This window comes from Acomys russatus, chromosome 3 (genome assembly GCF_903995435.1).
Source record: "Acomys russatus chromosome 3, mAcoRus1.1, whole genome shotgun sequence".
NCBI classification, from domain to species: domain Eukaryota; kingdom Metazoa; phylum Chordata; class Mammalia; order Rodentia; family Muridae; genus Acomys; species Acomys russatus.
This window is the reverse complement of record NC_067139.1, coordinates 8,600,967-8,626,551: the sequence shown is the minus strand read 5'-3', so window position 1 is coordinate 8,626,551 and position 25,585 is coordinate 8,600,967. Positions and strand designations below refer to the sequence as shown.

The window sequence follows — 25,585 nt, the reverse complement described above, 5'->3', positions numbered from 1 at the left end:
AGTTTTTGTTTGCTTCTGTAGAGATTGACGGTCTTGTGCTTTTTACCTTAAAATAAAGTTTCCACATACCCCTCCTTCACTTTCACCTTAAAATTAAATTTCCCCATACCCCTCCTTCACAACATGCTTGCGACTCTGCTTTTAGGCTGCTATCCTACAGCCTATAGATAGGCTGTCATCTTTTAATTACAGCTGAGAGCTTAGACTCATGCCCAGGGGTCCAGGATAGGTCTCAGAGGGAGGAAGTCCAAGGTGGACTTGATAAGCCCCCAGGAATGCAGACTGCCACTGCCCCAAATTTGTAAATGGAAAGCAAAACAAAAAGAACTGCCAACCAATGTGCTTGTGAAGCTTAGACTGATGTGGGAATTGTGTTGTGTTTTGGAGTCCTGACATTTGGAAAGACAAAGGCAAGATGAGACACAGGTGTAGACCCAGTCTGGGACAGAGGGGATGCCTGTTGCACTTCCGGGTTTTTGACGTATTGACGTATGAATGAAGGTGGCCACCACACAGCTGCGTCTCTCTGTTCTTCCCTCATTATGCTGCTGTACGGGTCTCTTTGCATTGTCCTCTGGTGTCCATTGTATTTATATTCTCAAGTCTTGTTGCAGAGATTGGAGTCAGGCTGGGAGCACAGTCAAGAGCTGCATGCTAGAGCATTTTCAGGAATTCCTCAAGACAGGTGCTCTTCCTCACGCGCTCCCCCGGGCCTTGCTCTATCTCTGTCCCTCTCATCGTGTATCTCACTTCTCTATGCCGTTCTGTTGGTGACCCTTTCCCCTCATTCTGCTTTTGAAGACTGTCCCTTTCTCTGCTTGCTTCTGCTCCCAGCTGGTCCCTGTCTCTGACCGTGGGACGCTAGCTGCTGCCATCCCTCACCACTGGGCTGGGGCAACTGTTTTATGCTGTTCTACTTTATTAAAAAGCTGGCTCTGGACTTGGGCTATGAGCCCCTTCTTCTTCAGACCCAAGCATATTTGACTTTAGGACAAAGAGAAAATAAAACAAAACAGACCAAACTCAGGTTTGGTAAACATGTTTTTGTTTGGATCCCAGGTGTGGGATATGGGGCTGATTCAGACGGTCCACAGCAGCTAACTATTTGCCTCATGCAGGCTCTGAGAGGGGCTCTTTGTCAGCTGCAGATAGTTTAGTTCTGAGGACTCTGGGGAGCAAATAAATGCCAGAGCCCAGATAAAAAGGAGGGTGGGGTGCCAAGAAAGAAGAAGGCTGCTGGTGTCAGCCCCCTCCTCTGCTGTTCCTGTTGCTATTGTTGTGGTTTGATGAGATAAAATCAGAGATACCCAGAAATGAAGATTGGACTTGCCCCATGGGACCCAAGGACCCTAACCAGCAGGTAGCAGCTAAAGAGAACTATGTCTTCTCCCCACTGACCTTTCTCTCCTACCTGGTGTTGGGTGATTGGATGGGATAGGGGTGGAGAAGGGAGAAAGAAATAAAAGAAATCCCAATAAAATAAAATAAAATAGAAAAAAGTGCTTAAAAAACTATGTGTTAAATAGCTAAAACATAAATTTCTCTACCTTAAGATTTATAAGCTTATTAAACATAGTTTAGAAATCTGTGAAGACAAAAACCACCTGATGCTAACGTTCTCTGAATTCCTGTAGATGTCTGGTTTTTATAGTTTTCTGGTTAATGGTCTCTAGGATACAAATATTGATGTTATTCTGCAACATAATTACTTTATCAGAAAAAAAATTTACTAAGATTTTCAGGTTGTCTGCCCCTACCTGCAGACACACACACACACACACACACACACACACACACACACACACTCACAAAATGGTTTCGGAATAAAATAAAACCCTTTGTCTCAAATCTCTCAGTAAGGACTCTGGGTATACCTGCCTAAAGTAATCCAAGCTAAACTTGTCAAAAGTTCATATTCTTTTAAGAAGAAGGAGATTGTCATTTAAGATGTTTAATAAGAAAGCTTCCCATAATAGACAACTGGCAGATACTAGAGGCACCCCTAAGGTCTCCTTCAGAGAAGATGATGGGGTACGCCATACCCAAACTGTGGACTGTTACAGGATCTCTAATCCCATTGTGATCCCTGAGATTGAACTGTGAGTCCCTGTTTCTTGTGGTTGAGCCCTAACATACCTTTAATCCTAGAACTTTCTGTCTATTGTAAAGAGGTGATTAAGGTGTGGTTCAGCCCTAGTGCACACCATTAATCCAAGAGCTTTCTGTACACAGGATTTACGAAAGTTAGCCCTAGGTCAAGAGGTAGAGCAAGAAACCAGCTGAGAAGGATTAAAGAGTAGGAGGGACTTTGAGTTGAGGGGTATTGACATGATCTTTGGTTTTTGGTGCTTTAGCTCTTTATTGGGGATTTTATCTTAGCTTTCTATCTCTTGAGCCTCTCAGCTCCTTGGCCTTTGTCTTTTTGGGCTTTGTGCTAGCAGGCCTTTGGCCTTGAGTTCTTGAGCCTTCTCCTCCTGTGCCGTCAGCTGAGCTAGTGAGCCTTTTGGATCTTCTCCATTGGGACGAGAGCTGAGTAGGAAGGTCAGCTGGGTTCTTCCCTGCCTCTCTGAGCTAGCAGGTTTTTTCACCACAGCATCTGGTTCCTGAGTCTTTATTGGTAAAATAGAATGATCAAGGATTTTCAACTAAAACAACAGTGGACAAGCAGGACACTGGAGAACTGGCTACCCCTCTTTGTCTCACCAAAACAGCCTTTCAAGTTCTTCATCCACAGGAAGTCTCAGATCTTCTGGGTCTGGCAGCTAAAGCTAATAAAGCCCTGTGTGGCAATGGAAGACTTAATGCTGTCCTGGGGAGGTACCAAAGGCCAATGTCATTTTAATGAATAGAGATGCTATTTGGATAATGATTCCTTCCCAAATTCATCCTTCTCAGATTTCTGATGGCATAGAAGGCTAGCTGTAGCAAGGACAGCTGCAGCTGCCTGGTCAGTCCATTGCATATGTTAAAAAACTCAGCCTTTGCTTTTTCTAGAGCTACTAAGTCTCCTGCTTTAAAGAAAGCAGACTTGTGCAGTTTATCTTACAACAGGCTTCACACTAAAAGAGATTTGGAGTTTCTTAAGGTTGGTAAGGTCGAGGAAAATGATTTAAAATATAAGTTGTAAGGCCTAAGGATAGAAAGACTTAAATAAATTACAAGGTTTATGAAAGTAACTTAAGATTATATAAGTGACAGTTATAAAGGCCCAAAAATATAAAAACTTAAGTAAATTGTGAAGATCTGACAAGGTAAAGGCATGCTGCAAAGTCTAAAAAATTATATAAGGTATATATAAAAATGTTTCAAATTTCTTTTCTTCTCACTGTTATTATATTAAGACTTCAAAAGTTCAGAATTTTAATATTAATAAATTGAGTTAATTTTCCTGTAAGATCTTTAACTTTTACTTCTGTTCCTAATCTGTATTTACCCAAGCAGATTTCCAAGCAACTAAAGAGTTTAAACTGCTCCAAACACACCAGCCTCAGGTGGTCCTTCAAGACTAGCAAGTCCTAGATTTGCTAAAAGCCGATGCAAGCCACAAGGTTCTGAAGAAATTTCCTACCAGCTTGAGTCCCAGTTTTAAAAAAAATTTATTTTATTAATTTATTCTTATAACACCTCAATGGTTATCCCATCCCTTGTATCCTCCCATTCCTCTCTCCTTCCCATTTTACCCTTACTCTCCTCCCCTATGACTGTGACTGAGGGGGACTTCCTCCCCCTTTATATGCTCATAGGGTATCAAGTCTTTTCTTGGTAGCCTGCTATCCTTCCTCTGAGTGCCACCAGGTCTCCCCATCCAGGGGATGTGGTCAAATATGGGGCACCAGAGTTCGTGTGAAAGTCATACCCCACTCTCCACTCAACTGTGGAGAATGTCCTGTCCATTGGCTAGATTGAAGTTTACGGCCTGTATTGTCCTTGGCTGAAGCCATAGTTTGAGCGGGACCCCTGGGCCCAAATCTGCCTTTCATAATGTTCTTCTTGTAGGTTTCTAGGACCCTCTGGATCCTTCTACTTTGCTATTCTCCCATGCTTCTCTCATCTAGAGTCCCAATAGGATGTTCCTCCCCTCTGTCCCAGTTTCCTGGTAAGTGAAGATTTTCATGGGACATGCCCTTTGGGCTAGTATGCAGATATAAGTGAGTATATACCATTTGAGTCTTTCTGCTTCTGGGTTAACTCACTCATTATGATCATTTCTAGTTCAACCCCTTTGTCCAAAAATTTCAGGAATTCCTTGTTTTTAATAGCTGAATAGTATTCCATAGTGTAAATGTACCACAGTTTCTTTATCCATTCTTCTACTGAGGGACACTTAGGCTGTTTCCATGTTCTGGCTATTATGAATAAGGCTGCTATGAACATGGTTGAGCAAATTTTCTTGTTGTGTGCTGGAGCATCTTCTGGGTATATTCCAAGGAGTGGAATAGCTGGGTCTTGAGGAAGCCCTATTCCCAGTTTTCTGAGATAGTACCAGATAGATTTCCAAAGTGGCTGTACTAGTTTGCATTCTCACCAGCAATGAAGGAGTGTTTCTCTCTCTCCACATTCTTGCCAGCATGTGGTGTCACTTGAATTTTTGATCTTAGCCATTCTGATGGGTGTAAGATGAGATTCCATCTTACACCCATCAGAATGAGAGTCCCAGTTTTAACCGGCATTCCACACTGCTCCAAAATTACCTGCACTTCCCTAGCCTCAGGTGATACAAAAGCACGTGGGCAGCAAATTTCAAGTACCCAGCCCACTCCCAGCCTTCCTGTGCCCGAGATGGACATCCTCATTTCAGCTGAGAATCAGTTACAAAACAAAGTACACGTCCCCTTATTAACAAACAAACAAACAAACAAACAAAAAACCCCCAAAACAAAAGCAAAGCAAAACAAAACAAAACAAAAAAACAGGAAAATTAGATTCAAAGGAAATTAATTTCCCTTCTACCAAAAAACTTGCTTCCCTTCTCTCTGGCAAAAGGGACAAATAGATATCTACAATGCCTATTTTCATATAAAAGCTCAAAAATTCTTTTTGGTTATGCTGTTTATCACAGCAACAGAAGCCCAGCTAAGACAACAGCTAAAGCTTTAAAAATTTACAAATATAAATAAGTTGGTTCTTGAGAATTAAATCTAGAAACATTTTTTATTGATAGACATTCAGGGGACACACTAGTAGGTTTCCTCAGGGCATCCTCACTCACATGTGCCAGGCTCTTGGCTCATGCTCTACTTCCCATTACACTCTCTAATCCACTCTCTATTCCCACAGTATGAGCCCGGAGTGTCTAACTAGAAGTCACTGAGGGATCCGGAAATGGACATCTGCCAAGCGCCCTTTACCCTAAATTCCTGCCACCCCCTGTCTCTAGTTTCCCTAATTGCAGAAAAGGCCAAATGGACTTCATGAGGCAACAGAGAGAGACAGCCCAAACCAAATCCAAGAACATGTTAAAAATATCATCCACCATGATCAAGTAGGCTTCATTCCAGGGATTCAGGGGTGGTTCAATATATGAAATTCCATCAACATGATACCCTATAAACAAACTAAAACAAACAAACAAACAAAAAACACATGATCATCTCATTAGTTGCTGAAAAATCACTTGACAAAGTCCAAAACCCCTTCGTGTTAAAAGTCTTGGAGAGGTCAAGGAATTGAACCTGGGTCCTCTGCAAGAGAAACAAGTGCTTAAACCATTGAGCCATCTCTTAAGCCCTCATGTTGTTCAACTTTGAAATGTTTAAAGATAGACTAGTTCAGTCTCTCAGAAGTTTCTCCCAATTCAGTTCCTGACTTTGGGGGAGGAAGAAGGAAAAAGTCCCAGAAGCTAGGAAACTCAAGGTGCTGTTGATCTTCCCAGCCCTCCTGTCACCACACAGGTACTGTAATTAGGACCAGAAAGTTTGTGGCTCAGCAAATGACAGGGCCCCAGGGACCCAGAGCTGGCATCTAGGATGGAGACGTGCAGAAGGAGCCCTTTTCCCCTGGGGAATCCAAACTCCTGATGGTGGCATCCTGTCCCAGTGACAGCTGCTGTGAGCACAGGGCTCAGGAATGATAAGCAGGGCCTGGCTGTGCTGTGAGGTCGCCCTCCCTGAGCCCTGCAGACTCTGCTCCTTCATGTCACAGTGGACTGAAGCTGCCTTTCACCTCGACAGAGATGCTGTGAGGTAGGAAGGTTAGGGGAGGTGATTGAGGAGAAGGGTCGGGGTTCCTCTGTCACTGTGGAAGAGGAAGGTGACAAGATCCAGGGAGAAAGCAGTCTCTTCTTTCCCATCTGCCATGCAGAACTGCTTCCTTGTCCAAAAGGGAGCTGAGTATAGCTGTGTGTGTTGCACTGGACCAGAGATGCTGCGTACAGCCTGGGCAGGTACAGGAGACATGGGCTGAAATTTCAGCTTGAGTGAGGGGAAGCTTTTCTTCTCTGTAGTTTGACCAGTCTGTGTTTCTTCCTCACAGGAGGGAAAGGTTCTACTTAATAGTATCTTAATCAGTCCCCTTTAGCCTTCATAGAAATGGGGAACTGTGCCTTTCTTTGTTATGGTTTTATAGTTCTCGAAGTTTCCCTGTACAGATGCATAACAGCACAGTGCAACTACAGAGAATTGTGGGGGAAACTGACATGACACTAAATCACAGAGCAGTTGCTCTTAGAGCATGTTTAACACATGGCCCTGTCATAGCACTATGTGCCTCTGCTCCACAAATACTCACAATGCACCTGGATGGTACAAAGCACCATTCCCACGTTAGTGAGTTAAGGGGCAAGTGAAATGTTCAAAGACAGACATATATAGTGGTTTTAAAAAGGCAGAGTTTGACAGTGTAGCTGGTTGCAGAGCTTGAGCTTGTTGATTTTATAATTTACCATTCTCAAGTTTAATGATTCCCTCTCTCATGCATCTGGATGTTGCACTCTGCCTCTACAGTCCATGATCCATTTCAGAAATAAAAATCTGGCTTGATTAGTTTCACACAGATTGCTCTTTGTTGTTTCTTACATGCTAGAGGAGTGAGGGTTGAGAAAGCTTATTAAGTACGTATATAAATAGCTCTTCCCAGTCACCTTGGGATAGGTGTGTGTGTGTGTGTGTGTGTGTGTGTGTGTGTGTGTGTAGCTTTTCAACTCAGATGTCACACTGTTTATAAAATCAAAGACAATTTCGTCATTACAAGTTTTCTATTGGCGTCTCAGTGATCACATAGGTACATCTGAAAAGTGATCAAACTGTAAGCCGGTCAGCACAGAGGGATTTTGAGGAAAAACAAAGCGTTGCTGATGAGTTTCTTGAAGGATGGCCAATTCCTTTCAGTAAATTTGTTGAAGTGTAGAAGATCACATCATTGTACAAGTGAGAAAGTGCTAAATACTTACCAAAAGTGCCATCAAAAGTGAATGACTTCTGTAGGGTACTCAGATTTATCAATCTTCAGGGAAAAGCTAGATTCAAATGTTTCTCAAAATTGCTTTGTCAGTTCATCTGTTATTAAAGCTTCCTTGAACAACCTATAAACTTTTTGAGCACGCACTATTACTTACATAAAACATGTAAGCCAGTGTCTTTGAGGCCTGCTCACTGCCCTGGTAATAAAGGGGACAAATATACAAGCAACGTAGGCCTCTGAGGCTAGGAAAAAGCATAAGAGATGAAACTCTAAGCAGGGTGCTGTAAGGTGTAGTAGTTGGGCAAAGATCATCTTTGGACATTACACATATTCCTGTTGGAAGATAAGCTCCAGTGTTGCATTTGTAAGTGAGAAGGGTTCAGAGTGATTTAGAAACAGTTTTGATAAGGAGAAGACACCAAATTGTAGAGGGCAAAATAAATTAAGGTTGTTATGTGAAGCTCTCTGAAGCAAGTGGAATAAATTTCTACTTCAAAGGTTTGTTTTGACTTCAGTGTAGAAAGGAAAAAATACTATTTATAAAATTATTACATTCACAGTGTGAGATTTTGGGGAGGAATCTCCGGCTGGGGGATTTTTAACTGAAAATATCTCCAACTGAACGCACCTTAAAACAGTCAGTGAGACGTGCCTTTGTTAAGACTCTACAAGAACAGTTTCCTGGAGCTTTGTTAGGGTAAGTGTTCCCAGAAGAAAAAGTAAAATCAATAAATAGTACTCAAAAGGAAACCACTTTCAGTATAATTCTACCCATGAAGATGGGGAACACAATTTTTACTATACTTGTTCCACCCGGAAGCCAGTGATCTAGATGGTCATACCCTGACCCAGTCACTAACCTCTGTATAATTTATGACAAAGGGCTTGGGAAGAGGAGAATAGCATGTCATCTTCCTGGAGAAACTGGTCCGCTTGAGTAAGCACAGCTTTCTGAGAAACTGCAAGATTTTCACTAATTCAACAACCAATTGAGTGATGGCTGCACATGAAGAGGATCAGGATGAAGTCCCACACAGTCCACTAGCCTGAGGTCACACTGGGTGAGATGAGAGAAAACAGAGGAGAAAACAGAGGCTAATACTCAGGACTGTGTTGGTTTGAAAACTGACAAAGTGATGCGATGAATTTAGCTTTTGTCTGGGAAGAGCATGCTCATATGAACTTGAGGGATGGCGGATCATTGTGAAAGGTAGGATACTGTCATGTTTATGTCTTGATTGTAGCTATCATCATTTCCATGGTAATGAAAAAAGACAAACAGAAAAAACAAACAAAAAGAACATCAACAAATGATCAGGCATCGTAAAGAACCAAATGTGTTTACACTCTTTTTATCAGAACAAGCGGAGAAAGTATTATGTGTGTTTCTCAGATGATTTTTCCTAGTGCTACATGTATGTGAGAAGATGAACTGGAATCACATTACCCAGGCAATCGTTTTTCTTTCCCTTGCTGGACCTGGAATTGTAGGAAATATCCTAGTATTTGTAAGACAGCTGTACACGTCTGCCTTGGGGGCTGAGAAAAAGCCTGTTGACCTTATTCTCATCCATTTGGCATTTTCTAATGTGATTATTATTTGTAGCACAGGAATCACAGATATAGTCACAGTGTTTTATTTCAGAAACTTCCTAGGAGATATTGGTTGCAAAACTCTGGTTTATCTGGCAAGGATGGCACGGGGCCTCTCCATCTGCACCACCTGTCTCCTCAGTGTGGTCCAGGCACTCACCATCAGGCCCAGAACTACCATTTGGACGAAGCTCAAGCCACAGACCTCATGGCAAGTTCTTCCTTTTCTCCTCCTCTTTTGGATTGTTAATTTGCTCATAAGCTCCAACTTGCTCTGCTACATCAAATCTGGCAGTGGCTTGAACAAGTCTGTCGCTGGAACATTCATTGGTCACTGCTATATGCTGCCATCCAGACATATCATCAAGTGGCTTTTCCTCTCTCTCATGACTCTTCGTGATGCCATCTTTCAGAGTCTGATGGGCTGGAGCAGTGGGTCCATGGCCCTCCATCTGTATAAGCATCACCAGCGTGTCCTCTACCTTCACAGCTCCAGGTTTGCAAACATTTCCCCTCCAGAAATCAGAGCTACATGGAGTGTTCTCATTCTTATGGCCTGCTTCCTATTCTTCTATTGGGTAGATTTCATTCTCTCCTTCTACACAGGTTTCACAGTGTCACATGATTCAATTCTACTAAATATTAAGACATTTTTAGAACTTGGTTATGCTAGTTTCAGCCCCTATGTTCTAATTAGCAGAGGTGTCCGAGTTCCTAATGTCTTGCATACTCATTGAGAAGTGTAGAAATTACATTCTACTGCTATTCTCTGTGAGCTAAACGTATGTACATAGTAAACTATTTTGCCATGGTAAATATTAGAGGTTAGGGTGTAATGTTTGCTATGTAGCATAGGCTGACCTGGCAGTCAGTACATAGCACAGGCTGTTGTTGAGCTGCCTTAGGGTCTCAAATGGTGGAATCTCAGGCATTCCACATCAAACTGCCATTTGTCTTAATGTTTTAGTGTATCACAACATTAAGGTAAACATTATAAAAGTACATTCCATTTTTGTATGAAGTCTGTCACCACCCAATCTTAAGTTCAGTGTTTCTAGGAATGCAGACAGCAGTTTCTTACCGTTTTCCCACTCTACCATCCTTGTCATGTGACTTTTAGCTTCTCATTGGCATTGGGGAAAATACTTTATGTAAGGCTACTGTCAGAAATTAGTATTTAATTTTCATCCAAAGCCAGAGCATGAGAGCAAGAGAGGGTAGGTGGAGGTGGGGAGGGCAATCTTATCTGAACTGAGCCTGCAGAGCTGAGTAAAGATGACAGTGAGACCAGTGAAGTCCCCACATCAAGGCACATAAGTATTTGACATTTCTATGTTCAAACACTGCTAGGAAAACTAGTGTCAATGCTGTGGGACAATTATAATCAAGTTAGACCTTAGTCACATGACAGGACACTGGGGAACAGGCTCTCCCAAAGGATGTCACGACAGGTCTGGAGGCCAGGTTCCTAGAGAGGCCTCACTGGAACACTTATATGTAAATTCCCCTCTCATAGATTGTTTTTTCCTTTATCTTTTTTTAGCTTTTAAAAATTTATTATAATTTATTCATATTACTTGCAATTTTTATCCCCTCTCTTGTATCTTCCCATGCCACTCTCCCTCCCTCTTTCATCCAATTCCCTTCCCCTAGACCTCTGGAAAAAGGGACCATATGACCCTACCTATGACCATAGCCTATCAGGTCTCATGCAGATAGCCTGCATCCCCTTCTTTTGTGTTCCCATGGGGCCTTTCCACCAAGGAGAAGTGATCAAATCATAGGCACCACAGTTAATGTTAGAGGCAGTTCCTGCTCTCCCCACAACCATGGAGAATGAACTGTCCACTGGCTGGATCTGAATAGGGGGGTCTAGGTTCACTGAATGCATTGTCCTTGGTGGTGCATTAGTTTGTGCAGCCCCCCCCCCCCGCCCTGGGTCCAGATCCTCTGGCCTTGATGATCTCCCCGTAGGACTCCTCAACCCTCTGGGACCTTCTGTTCCCCACTCTTCCATACTGCTATCAGCACTCCACCACTAGTCTGGCTGTGAGTCCCAGCATCTGTCCTGTTCCACCACTGGGTGGAGTCTCTCAGACATCTATGTTGGGCTAATATTCACTTATAAGTGAGTATATGCCATGCTTGTCTTTCTAGGTCTGGGTTATCTCACTCAGGACGATCACTTCTAGTCCCATCCATTTGCCTGCAAATTTCAAGATTCCCTTGTTTTTAATAGCTGAGTTGTATTCCATTGTGTAAATGTACCACAGTTTCTTTATCCGTACCTCAGTTAATGGATAACTAGGTTGTTTCCAGATTCTGGCTATTACAAATAAAGCTGCTATGAACATAGTTGAGCAAATGCCCTTGATATATGGAGAAACATCTATTGGGTATACGCCCAGGAGTGGAATAGCTGAGTCTTGAGGTAGCACTAGTCCCAATTTTCTGAGAAAGAGACAGATTGATTTTCAAAGTGGTAAAAGTTTGTAAAAGTTTGCACTCCCACCAGCAATGGAGGAGTGTTCCCCTTTCTCCACATCCTTGCCAGCATGTTCTGTCACTTGAGTTTTTTTTTTAAATCTTAGCCATTATGCTGAAAGAACCCAACTATTGGGACCCCAGGGACCCCAATTCTCCCCTCAAAGACCCGAGTTTTCATGACTAGACCAACTCCATGACAGGCTTCAGGTTTTCACTCTGCCTAACTAGGCCAAGTTTATAACAATTCCAGAAAGAAACCACAAGTTATGGATATCTCATGGACAGCTCATGGGCATTAATCAGTTTATAGAACAAAATGACTAGATACCATGTTTTTATTACTTAATGGCCTTGGTAAAGAACACAGCTGGCCCCATCCAATCAAATTAAAGGCCAACTCTTGAGTAAGAGCCAAAACCTCAGTGACTCAAAAAGTCCTCGGTAACCAAACAAACAGCCAATCCTGAATCCCCTCATACACTGACTCAATTCTGACCAATCAATTAAAACTTGTCACAAATCCCAGCTGTCTACAAATTGAGCCTGAATGCTCATCTTGGGGTTGCCCTTTAGAGGAGAGAGGCGATCCTAGCATGCTAGAATAAAAACACTCTTTGCTTTTGCGTACTGCTTTGGGGTCTTTCTTCAGCAGAGCACCCAGACCCTAATATTGTCAGATGGAATCTCAGAATCATTTTAGTTTGCATTTCTCTGATGACTCAGGACATTGAACATTTCTTTAAGTGCTTCTAGGCCATTCAATATTCCTCTGTTGAGAATTCTTTGTTTAGCTCTGTACCCCATTTTTAATTGGGTAATTTGGTTTGTTTGTGTTTAATTTCTTGAGTTCTTTATGTACTTTGGATATATCCCTTTGTCAGTTGTAGGGTTGGTGAAAATCTTTTCCCAGCCTATAGGTTGATGTTTTGTTCTGTCGACAGTGTCCTTGGTCTTCCAGAAGCTTTTCTGTTTCATGAGGTCCCATTTATTAATTGTTAATCTTAGAGACTGAGCTATTGGTGTTCTGTTTAAGAAGTTATCTCCTATGCCAATGAGTTCCAGGATCTTCCCCACTTTTTCTCCTAACAGATTTAGTGTGTCTGGTTTTATGTTGATATCTTTAATCCATTTGAACTTTAGATTTGTGCAAGGTTATAAGATATGGATCTATTTGTATTTTTCTACATTTAGACATCCAGTTAGACTAGCACCATTTGTTGAAGATGCTGTCTTTTTTCCATTGTATGCTTTTGGATTCTTTGTCAAAAATCAGGTGTCCATAGATATGTGGGTTTATTTCTGGGTCTTCAATTCGATTTCATTGGTCAACCAGACTATTTCTATGCCAGTACCATGCTGTTTTTATTACTGTTGTTCTATAGTACAGCTTGAGAACAGGGATGGAGATTCCTCTGGAATAGCTTTTATTGCACAGTATTGTTTTGGGTATTCTGGGCTTTCTCTTTCTCCATATGAACTTGAGAATTGATCTTTCAAAGTCTGTAAAGAGTTGTGTAGGTATTTCAGTAGTTATTGAATTGAATCTGTAGATTGCTTTTGGTACGATGGTAAAGATGGCCATTTTTACTATGTTGATCTTCTGGATCCAGGAGCGTGGGAGATCTTCCCATCTTCTGATATCTTCTTCAATTTCTTTCTTCAGAGAGAAGTTTTTTTTCCCATACAAGTCTTTCACTTGCTAGGTTAGACTTACACCAAGATGCTTTATATTATTTTTGTGGCTATTGTGAAGGGTATAGTTTCCTTAATTTCTTTTTCAGTTCATTTGTCATTAATGTACAGGAGGGCTACTGATTTTTTAAAAATTAACCTTGTATCCTCACATTGCTAATGATGTTTATCAGCTGTAGGAGTTCTCTGGTGGAATTTTGGGGGTCATTTATGTACACTATCATATCATCTGTGAATAGAGATAATTTGACTTTCTCCTTTCCCATTTGAATCCCCTTGGTCTCCTTTGTTGTCTTATTGCCCTAGCTAGAACTTCAAGTACTATATTTAAGAGATATGGAGAGAGTGGGCACCCTTGTCTTGTCCCTCATTTTAGTGGAATTTCTTTGATTATTTCTCCAGTTTGATGTTCACTATAGGCTTGCTGTATATAGCCTTTATTATATTTAGGTATGTGCTTTGTATTCCCGGTCTCTCCAAGACTGTAAATATGAACGGGTGTTGGATTTTGTCAAATGCTTTTCAGCATCTAAGGAGATGATCATGTGTTTTTTTTTCTTTTAGTTAGTTTATATGGGGTTGTACATTAATAGATTTCTATATATTGAACAATCTCTGCATGCCTGGAATGACACTTACATGGTCATATTGCATGATATCTCTGATATGTTCTTGGATTTGGTTTGCAAGTATTTTATTAAATATTTTTGCATCAATGTTCATAAGAGAAATTGTTCTGAAATTCTCTTTCTTTGTTGGGTCTTTGTGAGGTTTAGGTATCAAGGTGACTGTGGACTCATAAATTCAGTTTGGTTATGTTCACCAAAGCTTTCCATCAACTCACTGCAGTTCCTTCCCTGGATAAATGGAAAGACTAGTCCCTGTAGAGGGTTGTACTGCTCTCTTTGCAGCTGAGCACTGTGCCTGGAGGGGAGCCAAGACTGCCTGTGCTCCTGCCCTGGTCCAGGAGCTGAAACGCTCCAGAGAAAAGCAAGAGATAGGTCAGGCTGTGGGTCTCTGAAATACTGCTCTTTGATAAGAAAAACTAAGTTCTTAATGTTTTAAAATGTAGATTAAAGATCACTATTATGGTTTGTTTTTATGTCAAATTGTCACAAAGTTGAAGCACCTGAGTAGGGAGCCTCACCTGAAGAATTCTTTTGTCTTGGTTGGGAAGATAGATGCATACTGATAGTGCGTGGCCCTTAGTGGTAACAGCTCAAAATAAAAAGTGTGTATCAGAGGGAAGATCTTTCTGCGTCATGCTTGCTTCACCTTCCCTGCCTTGTGGACTACCTCCCAGTTACGGCCCCCATGAAAGACAGGTATGATGAGACTATTCCAACTACTGAGGTACCTACCCAAAAGTACTTAGTAAAATATTGGGTCTCACTATCTCCTGTGTGGTTTAGCTCCTATTACGAATTTAAGGCAGATTTAATAAATTATATGTATATATATCACATTATATTATATTATATTATATATATGTATAATATTTTTTATCCCCTATTGCCAGCTCCCCATCCAGGAGAAGCACAATTCTGCTCTCTACCTCTATGCACTCAGTGGGTCAGAAGTATAACTACAGTGCTTTTCTTTCAGAGATTCCTAGGAACTGTTTGTGAACGCATGATTTACCTAGAAATGCTGCCTCTGAACCTTTCCATCTGCTCTGCCTGTCACCTCAGCATGGACCAGCCTGTCATCATCAGCACCAGGACCTCCCCTTGGAGAAAGCTTAAACCACAGTCTACATGACAAGCTCTTGCCTATTTGCTCCTCCTTAACTTTCTGATGAGCTACACATCTCTCCACTATATCACAACAGTCAGTAGCATGTTAGGATCTGAAGTCACAATGTACTATGGGTACTGCACTATGCTACTGTTATTTTTGTGTACAGTTTGGGAAAAGGACACAGACTCAGTACAGACTATAGTTTATTAAAGCTGCTAGCAGGAAAACAATGTCTGAGCCAAACTTGAGATTGTCCTGGGAAGGGGCGTGAAGGAAGGATAATTAAAGGAGAAAACACAACAAGGTCTTGAGCATCTGAGCAACCAAGCCAAGAGCTGTTCTGCTATGCCAAGATTACATAATCAAGGTGACCGCAAAATAGTCCTTGAATGTCTGCATAAGCAGATGACAGAAGCCAAAGAGCAGTTGGTCATGTCATAATAAGTAGATGGTCATGGCTGTACATTTCTGACTGGGGTTCCCTGAGTGAAGGTTGCTGGGAACTTATATTCCAGGGACTGAAGTCAGGAAAAAACAAAAAACAAAACAATGGTTATCGTGAAGGACGCCCAGCATAAAACGGAGTTTCTTTAGGCATCACATTACTATCTAGGGGTCTTGATTGATTTTTATTTTCTCTACCAGTTAAAAAACAGAAAGGCAGGGAAAGGAATATGTGACAAAGAAGAGGGAACTAGCTAACAGAACGAAGAAAGGCTTTTATTAGGAGTAAGGACACACACGAGTGAGGCACACACAGAAAACCCTCTGTAAAACAAATGTGGGACTTGGGAAGCCAAAGCCCAGTTTCCGCCTGAGCATGAGGTGTTCTAACCATCTTTGAGGGGCCCTCCTCCCCTAATTTTGGCTTGATCAGTTCAAACAAAGGAGAAGCTGATTGTCCCACAACTGTGGCGTAAATGTGTCCTGATCCAGCCTTGAGCTTGTGAGACCAGTCCACAGGCACAGGGCCCCACGGGCAGGAGCGAAAGCCTGTCAAGCCTTCAGGCCTTTCACTCTGGATCTGGATGTTTGATTTGTTTGTTATCTATTTTGGTCCCTCATGTGTCTGGCTATAAGGGAACTAACTCCCTTATAGGTGCCACCCTCATGGATAGGGAAGTGAGGGCTTCTCTCTGTCTCTCACTGCCTCTCTAACTGTCTCTCTCTGTCACTCTGTCTCTCTCTCCCTCTCGTCCTCTCTCTCCTCTTTTTTTCTATCCTTCTCCTCAACCTTTGCCCCCTCTCTCTCTTCTCTCTTCCTCTATTTGGGATGTAATCTTTCAGTCTCATGGGATCAGGTAGTGGGTCAGTGGTACTGTACATATAAAGGTCAATGGTATCTGTATAGACATTACAGGTGTGACCTCTTTCTTCACTGCTGTAGATTAGCAAACATTTCCAGTTCAGATATCAGAGCTGCACAGTGTTCACATTCTCATGTCCTGCTCCTCCCCTCCCCCCTTATGTAAGTTTTGTTTTATCCTTTCACATGGGTTCCAACTGTTGGCTATAGCTGTGCATTTTGTAAAGCTCTTCCATTTAGATCAAACTGTGACAAGATCCATAAGTGAGGTTCTAGGTAAAAAATATATTTTTTCCTTAGGTTCCTGTGTCCCTTTTCTATGGACCCCAAGTAGCGGCTAACTCTGCTTAATACTAACAAAAGCCAACTGGAAGAAGAAAGGAAACTTTTCAGCCTCCTTTCTACCCATGTTCCTGAGAAAAATCTAAGAAGAAAGAGAACTGTGCCCTGTGAGCCAGATCTCCCCTGCATGCTGATGTCTGTCCCCAATGTTAATAACACTTCTAATAAAGTTCTTATCCTTAAATGATAAGGTACCTCAGTGTCACCCTGGAGTCCTTAACCTGAAACCATTCACTTCCTGGACACATGCTTCTACAATAGTAAATGGTAAGATATTTCTACAACTTGGTTCTGCTGTTCTCAACCCCTTTGTCCTGATCAGGAAGGATGTTGAAGGGCACTTACAAATGCATCAGTTACTATTTAGATTGATTCTTCCATGCATGAAAAGTATATGTGTATATATACATATATATACATATATGTATAATTGCAGTGCCCCAATGTTCTAATAACTAGCATATCAAATCATCAAGTTAATCAAGGCTTTTAAAATAAGTTAGCACTGTTCTTACAAAATCTGTCCTAAGCGATATAAGACCTGCTCAAAGAGCCGAGAGAGCTAAAAGGACAGACTCTTGATTACCTTCTACTCCGCTATGTCCCTCATATGGCTTTGTGTCTCTTACTTATATGGGAAAAATAGGGGAAATGACTCCATTGTCTGAAAGCCAGAGCTACAAATAAAGAAGGAACAACTAATGGTTGAGCACGTGTGTATGCCCTCAATGAGCAGCCATGATTATTGAGTGAAGGAAGTTCCTCAGCAATTCCTGTTTGTCATGAGCTCTCCTAGGAGCAATGAGCATCAGACCAACAGGAAGGAGGAGTCAGAATGTAACTGTCTTGGCAGGAGAGAAGATATTCTAAAGAGAGACAGATGTTCCAGACTTTTCACTATCAGAGTATTGATGTAATAAATCCAGAGAATTAACATTTTCCCAGGAGTCAATCTTGCCCTTGGGAAGGAGAAAGGCTAAGCCCTGGCACTTTCAAAAGAGGAGCTTTTCTCACCAGAGGCTTCACATATATCTAATGATATGTGCACTTTTCCTGAAGTTTCTTGATACTATAAAATTGTAACTGAAGGGCTCTAGCAGACCCGAGCATTGCAAACACAGGCCCAAGTATGGCAAACATGGTGCCTGTAGGTTTTGCTCTCCCCTTCTCTCTCCCTTGCTAAACCATTGGATTATATTCCTAAAGCTAGCCACCAAGTTCTATTCCCTATTTGGATTCTTTGTTCTGCCTGACTTATTCCTGCGGTCCAACTATCAAAACAGCAAGGCCCAGTCATCAACATTCATTATTTTGACTAATCTAATAATAAAAAAAAAAAACAACCAGAACTTACCAACTCGTCTGAGCTCATTCTAACACACACCTCCCCTTTCTCCCTCTTAAATTAACCCTTGCGAAGCTATTTGCTGTGGTTTCTGCCCAATTCAGATTCAGCCACCTAGTTTCTTTGCCTTTCTTAATAAAGGATCACTTTGTGTTTGGTTTATGTTTGGGTGTGGTCCATGCCTAATTCCCCGAGTCCAGAGCGGAGCATCCAGCAGTGAAGGAAAGATAAACACGTTTTTTTTTGTTTAGATCACAAGTGGGGCATGAGAAAAAGACTTGTGAGAGAGCAGGTGATGTTTGTCCCCTTTGAAGTTGAGCCACCATGTGGGGGGAGGTTGGTTATTAAACAGCTGAAAAACATCCTTGAACAAATGCTGAGAGGAGGTATAAATGTGAGCCAAAAACAAGAGGTGGGGCCTTTGGAGACTTGGGATAGTTTTGGCTGTTCCTTGCTCCATTTCGTGATGCTCATAGAGAGAACCACTCGAGGGAAGGCTTCAGGGCTCTGTCCTCCTGCTGAGGTTCCAGGTGCTGGTTACTCCAGGTTCCAGCAGAAGAAATCCTGCTGATTACACCAGGAGAATTGTTCCTTGGAACTGATATCCTTACAGTTTCATTATTGTATTCTTTAATCTTCTTTTTCTATTGTTTAGGTTAGTTGGGTTATAAGTGAGGTACTCTCGGTTAATAAGTTCGTAATAAAATTGAACCTACAGATAGTTTCTACCTCTGATGACCTGTTGCAGTTCCATAAATAATGTAATTAATTCTGAGTTATCAGGAGTAAATTCAGCAGTTTCTATATGCAAAACAACTCCTTTTGCATATTGAGATTCAGTAATTATATTAAGAGAGTCAGGAAAATCTAACATACCATAAGGATGGCATACAATTCTGATTTTACAACTGAGGTAAATGGGCTTTTAATCACTTTAGTCATTTTATCAGACTTATAACCAGCCATACCCAATTTGTTTGTATCTGTGGGTGCCTCTGGAATCGGTGGCCTCTTCACACTATTTGGAAGGATCCCATTAGTTATTTTTATAAACTGTATATGTTTCTTTTTGGGTAGCTATAGTTAAGGTCTCCCAAATAGTTACTACAAGCTCTTTGCCAATCTTCATTAATTACCCATAATGACATAATGTCAATTAATAAGAAGCACTATGATTTCTGCTGGTTCCATCTCTGACAATTGGCAGTCTTATTCTTCCCTTTGTAATCAATTCAGAAATTTTCTTTATGTATGTTTTCAATTTTTTGCTTTGTTTATTTGCTAGGAATATCCATTCTATGGTTCTGTCTTCCCTTTGCATAAGAAGCCCAGGAGGAGAATGTTTCGAAGGCATAATAACTAGAATGCAACCAAGTTTAGGATCAATTCTATCCACATAAGCCTTTTGCAATTTTTGCTCTACCAGAATTAATTCCTTTTCTGCTTCAGCTGTTAGACACCTTGGACTGTTTAAAATCTGAATCCCCTTGTAATGTTTGAAACAAGTTACTTAACTCAGAGGCAGCCAGTTCAATTGTAGGCCTTAACCAGTTAATATCTTCCATTAATTTTTGAAAGTTATTAAGAGTTTGTAATTAACCTCTCTGGATCTGTCATCAAATTTTTTGTTCAGTTATTTTATAGCCTAAATAGGTAATTGAGTCTCCTCTTTGTATTTTTTTCTACAGCAGTCTGTAATCCCCAGCATGGCAGAATTCTTTGTGTTTCCTTAAACATTTCTTGAAAAACATTAGGATCAGAATTGGCCAGCAGAATATCATCCATGTAATGGTAAATGATAGATTGAGGAAACTGCATATGAATTATTTCTAGTGGTTGCTGCACAAAATATTGGCATAAGGTTGGGCTATTCAACATTCCCTGTGGAAGTACCTTCCAATGGTATCTCTTTTTTGGAGCATTACTGTTCAGAGTAGGTACTGAAAAAGCAATCTTCTCCCTGTCTTTCTCATGCAGAGGTATTGTGAAAAAGCAATCTTTTAAATCAATTGCAATTACATGCTAAGACTTAGGTAACAAGCAAGGCAAAGGAATTTCAGGCTGAACTGTCCCCATTGGTTGGATTACTTTGTTTATGACCCTCAAATCCATTATCATCCTCCAGCTACCTGATTTCTTTCTTACCACAAACACAGGGAAATTCTAGGGGCTGGAAGATTCTTCTATGTGTTGAGCCTCCAGCTGCTCTTTCCCTGAACATTGAAGCACCTGTAATTTTTCTTTTGTTAAGGGCCACTGCTCCTGCCATACAGGTCTGTTTGAAATCCATTTTAGGGACAAGAGCTGTTGGTATCTCAGCAGTGACCCCTCTTATAAATTTGGATACTCTAAACCTGAGAAGTTCTGAGGTTGGACAATGGGCATAGCTTGTGGTTGCTCTAGATTACTTGCATTAATGTCTTCCCCAGAAGCATGTACCATTTCACCTCTAGTTTTAACATTGTTTATCTCTGTGATTGCAGGAATATTAACTTGAGTACCTCATTGTTGTAAAAGATCTCTTCCCCATAGATTTATGGGTATGTCAGGCACATAGTGTCTCAACTTCCCTGTCTGCCCTTCTGTTCCCACACACTCAAGCCACCCCACACTTTGTTTCATTTGAGATAATTTATCAATTCCTATAATTTCTGTATATATCTTCTAAAGTGGACAATTCAGATTCCAATACTTTTGAAACATGATTTAAACATCTGTTCTATGTCCACTAGGCCTTCTATTTTAAACCATTCCTTTGTATAATTAATTTAGGTCTATGATCATTAATCATTGTTTGCCAGAACATATGTTTCCCGGTACTCCCGAATGCTCCTGTTCTTTCCACTGGAGTGGCTTTGCTCTTAATGTAAGGAAACAGTAACCACTGAGCAATTCTATCCCCTGCATTAATTTTTATCTCCTTTTTTGCACACACTATGATTTTTATTTCCTTCTTACAATCCCCATATATAATACTGGGATGCACAATGAGACCATGAGAAGTCAGCCCACTTCTTCCTAGAACCATTCCCACTGAATGGTTCTGGACTGAAGGCAAATGATTGAAAATACCAGTACTCAGTTTGTAACATTCAGCCTGTGGGGATTAGGTAAGAGACATATCTGAAGCCAGATCCAAGGCTGCACTGTCTCTGTGGCATGCATTAGGTCAGTGATACTCTATTCCCTTTTTCCTACGGGTTTGTTACTTCTGGACTGGCCAGGGGAATTTGGCTGTTATTGATGGCAGGGCCCCGAGCCTGTGGACCCCTCCTGCCATTTTGCATCTGCAAGATATTGCCTTGCACATCTCTTTTAGATTAACAATCCCTAGACCAATGTTTTCCTTTCCCACAGCGACTACAGTACCCTGTAAGTCTTGGCTTTTCGTTACATCATGGCCAGAAACTCCTTGTTCTCTCCTACGAGTTATGTTTTCTTCCTGGTTATTGCATAGGTTAGTCTGAGGTCTGGGATTTCTATCTCTACAGTTTCTTTGCACACGACCAATATTACTACAATTAAAGCACCAGGTATTATGATATCTGGGTCCTCTGGCTATAGCTTGTCCTACAATATTGTTTTGATACTCCTGAGAGTTAATATTAACTGTCTCCTTTACCCAGTCATCTCATGGAGCTCCTCTTTCCTTTAATGGTCTAATTGCCCTCTTACATTTAGTATTTGCATTCTCATAGGCCATGATAAGTTTTAATGCCTGTTTGGTCTCAGAATCTGGTAACACTCTATTCATAGCAGATCCTAATCTCTGCAAAAATTCTGTGAAGGCTTCCCTAGGTCCTTGAAATACTTTAGTAAATGGAATGGTTGTTTTTTACCAGGTTCTTCTACCAGCTCTCAAGCTCTCAAGGCTGCAGTATGACATTGTTTAATCACTCCATCTTCAGATTGAATTTGTTCTCTTAACTTAGTGTATTGTCCTTCACCAAGTAATTGATCTCTATGAATATATTTCTCCCTTGTCCTGTTTTCTTGTTCTATTCTTATGGCCTCGGTTTGCCACCATGATAACCACTGTAACTGTTGCACTGCTTCTAATACTGCTGAAACTAAAATTTTCCAATCTTGGGGTACAAGTCTATTCTGCGTGGCCCAGCTGTTTAACATTTGTTTAACGAAGGCAGAGTGCATACGATATTTGACAACAGATCGCTTAAAATGTTTTAAATACCTCAAGTCTATTGGATGCCATGCCATTTCATCATAACCCTCAGCACCATTTTGAACCAGGACTTGTCTTACAGTGACTGGAAAAGTTGAAGGTGTCTAAGTGACTCTGGAGTCACTGGACATTTTCCTCCAAAGACCCTTTTGTTTGTCTGCCTTTCTTTTCCTCTGGTTTCTGACCTTCTTCACCCTTGCCCCCCCTTTTTTTTTAACCAAATGTGCTTTCTGCCTTTCCAGCCCTTCCAGTTTTTCCTGCATTTTCTCCAGCTGTTCAGTCAAGTCTGTAATTCTTTCCAAAAGAATAGAACTTATTGTCTCTTCCTGTTTTTTTTGCTGGCTTTTCTGTTTCCCTAGTTTCTGGTTTTCTTTACCCTCTTTTACTGAATCTGCCTTTTGCTTTCCCATCCCTTCATTTTCTTTCCTCATTCTTTCCACCTGTTCAGTCAAATCTGCAATCCTTTCCAAAAGGATAGAATTTATTGATGTTTTCAGCTTTTTCATCTTATCAGCCTTTATTCCAAACCTTCTAAGAATGAAATATAATAAAAGGACAAAGAATAAATAGAAAATTCCCTCTAAGTATAGAGCAGGAAGGAGTTTTGCAACGGTAGTTGCAATTTTGCTGATACACTGGAACAGCCTTTCCATATGTTCGAAATTTGAATCTTCCCTCTTACCATTAGAAATTACAGAACCCATCGTGCCTCTGTCGAGCGCCTCTTGTTGGCTCTTGTTTTCTTGTCAATTAGACTTTATTATGAAACCCAGCTATCATATACAGGAGGGAAAAGAGGTTAAGGAGAACAAGAATAAACCTTCCAGGAATCAGTTCCGAGGGGTGAATTCCTTAACGTATCTGGGCCTGTACGCAGATTCTCACCCAGAACAAAGCAATCCGCACCACCATAGCCTTCTCTCTCCACTCTCTGCTGTTTCTCCCAGTCTGCCAGCAGTCCCCAGACTCCCCTCTGGCTCCCTCCTCCTCTTGAGGGTCAATTAGTAACACACTAGCCCGATTGGAGTTTCCAGTCATTTGTCTTATTCCGGTCCCAGGATGGCTCCTCTCAGTCCATCCCAATGTCCATCTCAGTGGGGGTATCCACGGTGTTTCTAAGGGCCAAGGCCCACAAAGACTGCTTTCACCTGAGACAAAGCCTGCCACCCTTCCACATTTCCTATCTCTGAGTTACTCTGTCAGTTTTTTTTCTGATTCATCACTTTGTTTGCCCCTCAATTACAAGTAATTCTTTGGGATTAAAGGTGTGTACTAAAGGATGTTTGTATTCCAGTCAGAGGGATTAAAAGTGTATACCAAGGGTATGCCTTTATTCTAGCCAGGTTTTTGGATGTGATCCCTTGTCAAAGTAGACACATTTCTGGATTAAAATTTCTCTACACCTTCCCCCTTTCTGTTTAAGCTGAAAATTGTACATAGTTCAGCGATTACAAAATAAACAATTATCATTCTCATAATTTTAACAGTCTGAATGTCCTTTTGAAGATCCACTGATGGGATGATCCTTATCTCATAGTCTTATCAATACAAATGTCTTTATGGAGAACTTTTGATGTGATAACCCTTCATAACTGCAGTTCTGATCATCTGTCCTTCGGCAAATGTCCATTTCAGCACCAAGGTTTTCCAGTCTGCCAGTCTAATGAATGGTCTGCCCTTCTTCAGATGGTTTGTTGAATTTTCCCCTTACAGGGAGGTCATCTTTCTAAGTTGCCTGTGCTGCTGTTGTTCTGTGTCTCTTCCTCTCTGGAATTGTGCTTTTCTTGTGGAACCGTCTCTTATTCAGATAAGATCTTTATCAATTTTGATGGAACCCATAGTCTTTCATCACCTGTGAAAACATAGGCAAAACCTTTCCCCTGATACAACACATTCCCTGATTTCCATTCTGATGTTAAAACATCTATACAGGTTGATCTAATTCAGGAATTTTTTCTACAATCAAATGTCTTTCAGATAATCTTATGCTTATCAAGGTACAATTAGATCTTTGTGACTTCACACATATCAAGAGCTAGCAAATTTTACCTTTTAAACTAGACACTTAGACAACTACACTCTATGTACAGCTCCAGGACAGTGAGCCAGTCTTCTGATCTATTTAAATATAGAAACAATCAATATATTACATAAGGTATCAATATACAGTGCCGGTTAAAATAGGTGTCCCCACAGGTCAGAAATTATAGTAGTCTCGCAAGAATGTATGTAGAAAATAAAACTACAGAGCAGTTTCTTAGTTCTGTTTAGAAGAGAGAGGAATCACAATTTGACAGCTTTTTTATTACACAGACCTCCCCCCCAAGCTGAGCAGCAAGGCCTTTAGCAGGCTGCAGAAAACCAAAAACCGATACATACAAACTACAGAGAGGCAAAAGCAAAAGAAAAAAGTGGCTCTTTAAAACAACTAAGCTTCTCAAAGTCAGACTTTCCTAGCTAAGGCAGGAAGATAAATCCCTTTGAGAAGGGGCTCTTGCTGGCCTGACCGTTGCTGTCCAGAAGAGCAAACATTTGTGGACCTCATAACATCCCAGAGTGGGGGTGGGGTCAGGATCCAGAGAAGGTGGCAGAAAAAAAGCCTCTCCTCGGAAGCAGGAGCCAGAGACAGACTGAAAAGCTCCAAGCCTCTGACCTGGTAAGGTCTAAAAGGGAAAATGGTTCTAAGAAATTAAAGTCCTTAGACAGAGGTTTTGAGATTAAAGATTGTTTTCTATGTTGATGAAATGGAAGACATGGTAACACAGTGTTTCTGGATTCCATCTGAATTTGTTTCTCATATCATAAAAATAAATTTTCAGTGACACTTCTGTATGTCCACTTTGGGAGAGATCAGAATAACACAGACTCGGAGAAAGAAGAGACTAAGAAAATGGATGGTGAGTTAAGGCCATAAAAGAGAGGTTGGAGGAATCCTTGAATGAAAATAGGGAACTTTCAGAGAAATCCAATCTAGAATTTACAATAACACCAAAAGAGGTAATTCCAGATGAGAAGGATCCACAAAGGCTTGAAGAAATTTCAGAATGGCAGCCTACTGAGATGCTGGACAGAAAGGCTTTGGCTATAGGCCAACATGGTCAGACTGGATATTGTGTGTGTATTATCAATGTGAAATTACTGGATGAAAGTCTATATGCTAAAATAGAAATGCAGATTCTGTTTGGTGTTGCCTTGGAACAAAGTCATACAATGGCCTTTATGCTCCTTCTTTTCAGAGTTTTGAGAACTGAAATATATGCACCATGCTATAGTTTTGTATTCAGAATTCCATTTTTTTTGCCTTAAATTCTGGAGAACATGATTCTAAGCTTATAAAATTGTTAGAGATAGTGACTATCTTGGAGATGACTTGCTTGGAGAAGCACATGCTGATGGTGTTTCAGCATGTTCATCCATTGAAATACAATTTCTTAAACATTATGATGTAAAACCTGTCACAGACATAACATAATCTTATGCTATTTTAAATGATACCAAG

General features: G+C 40.9%; 1 protein-coding gene across 1 annotated transcript; it reads left to right on the top strand.

Moving 5' to 3' along the window:
- The first annotated feature begins 8,786 nt into the window (after positions 1-8,786).
- On the top strand, positions 8,787-9,728 carry LOC127209397 (putative vomeronasal receptor-like protein 4). Its single transcript, XM_051169016.1, has one exon. It carries the CDS (start codon positions 8,826-8,828, stop codon positions 9,726-9,728), a length of 903 nt encoding a protein of 300 aa, XP_051024973.1. The 5' UTR covers positions 8,787-8,825.
- The last annotated feature ends 15,857 nt before the right edge of the window (positions 9,729-25,585 follow it).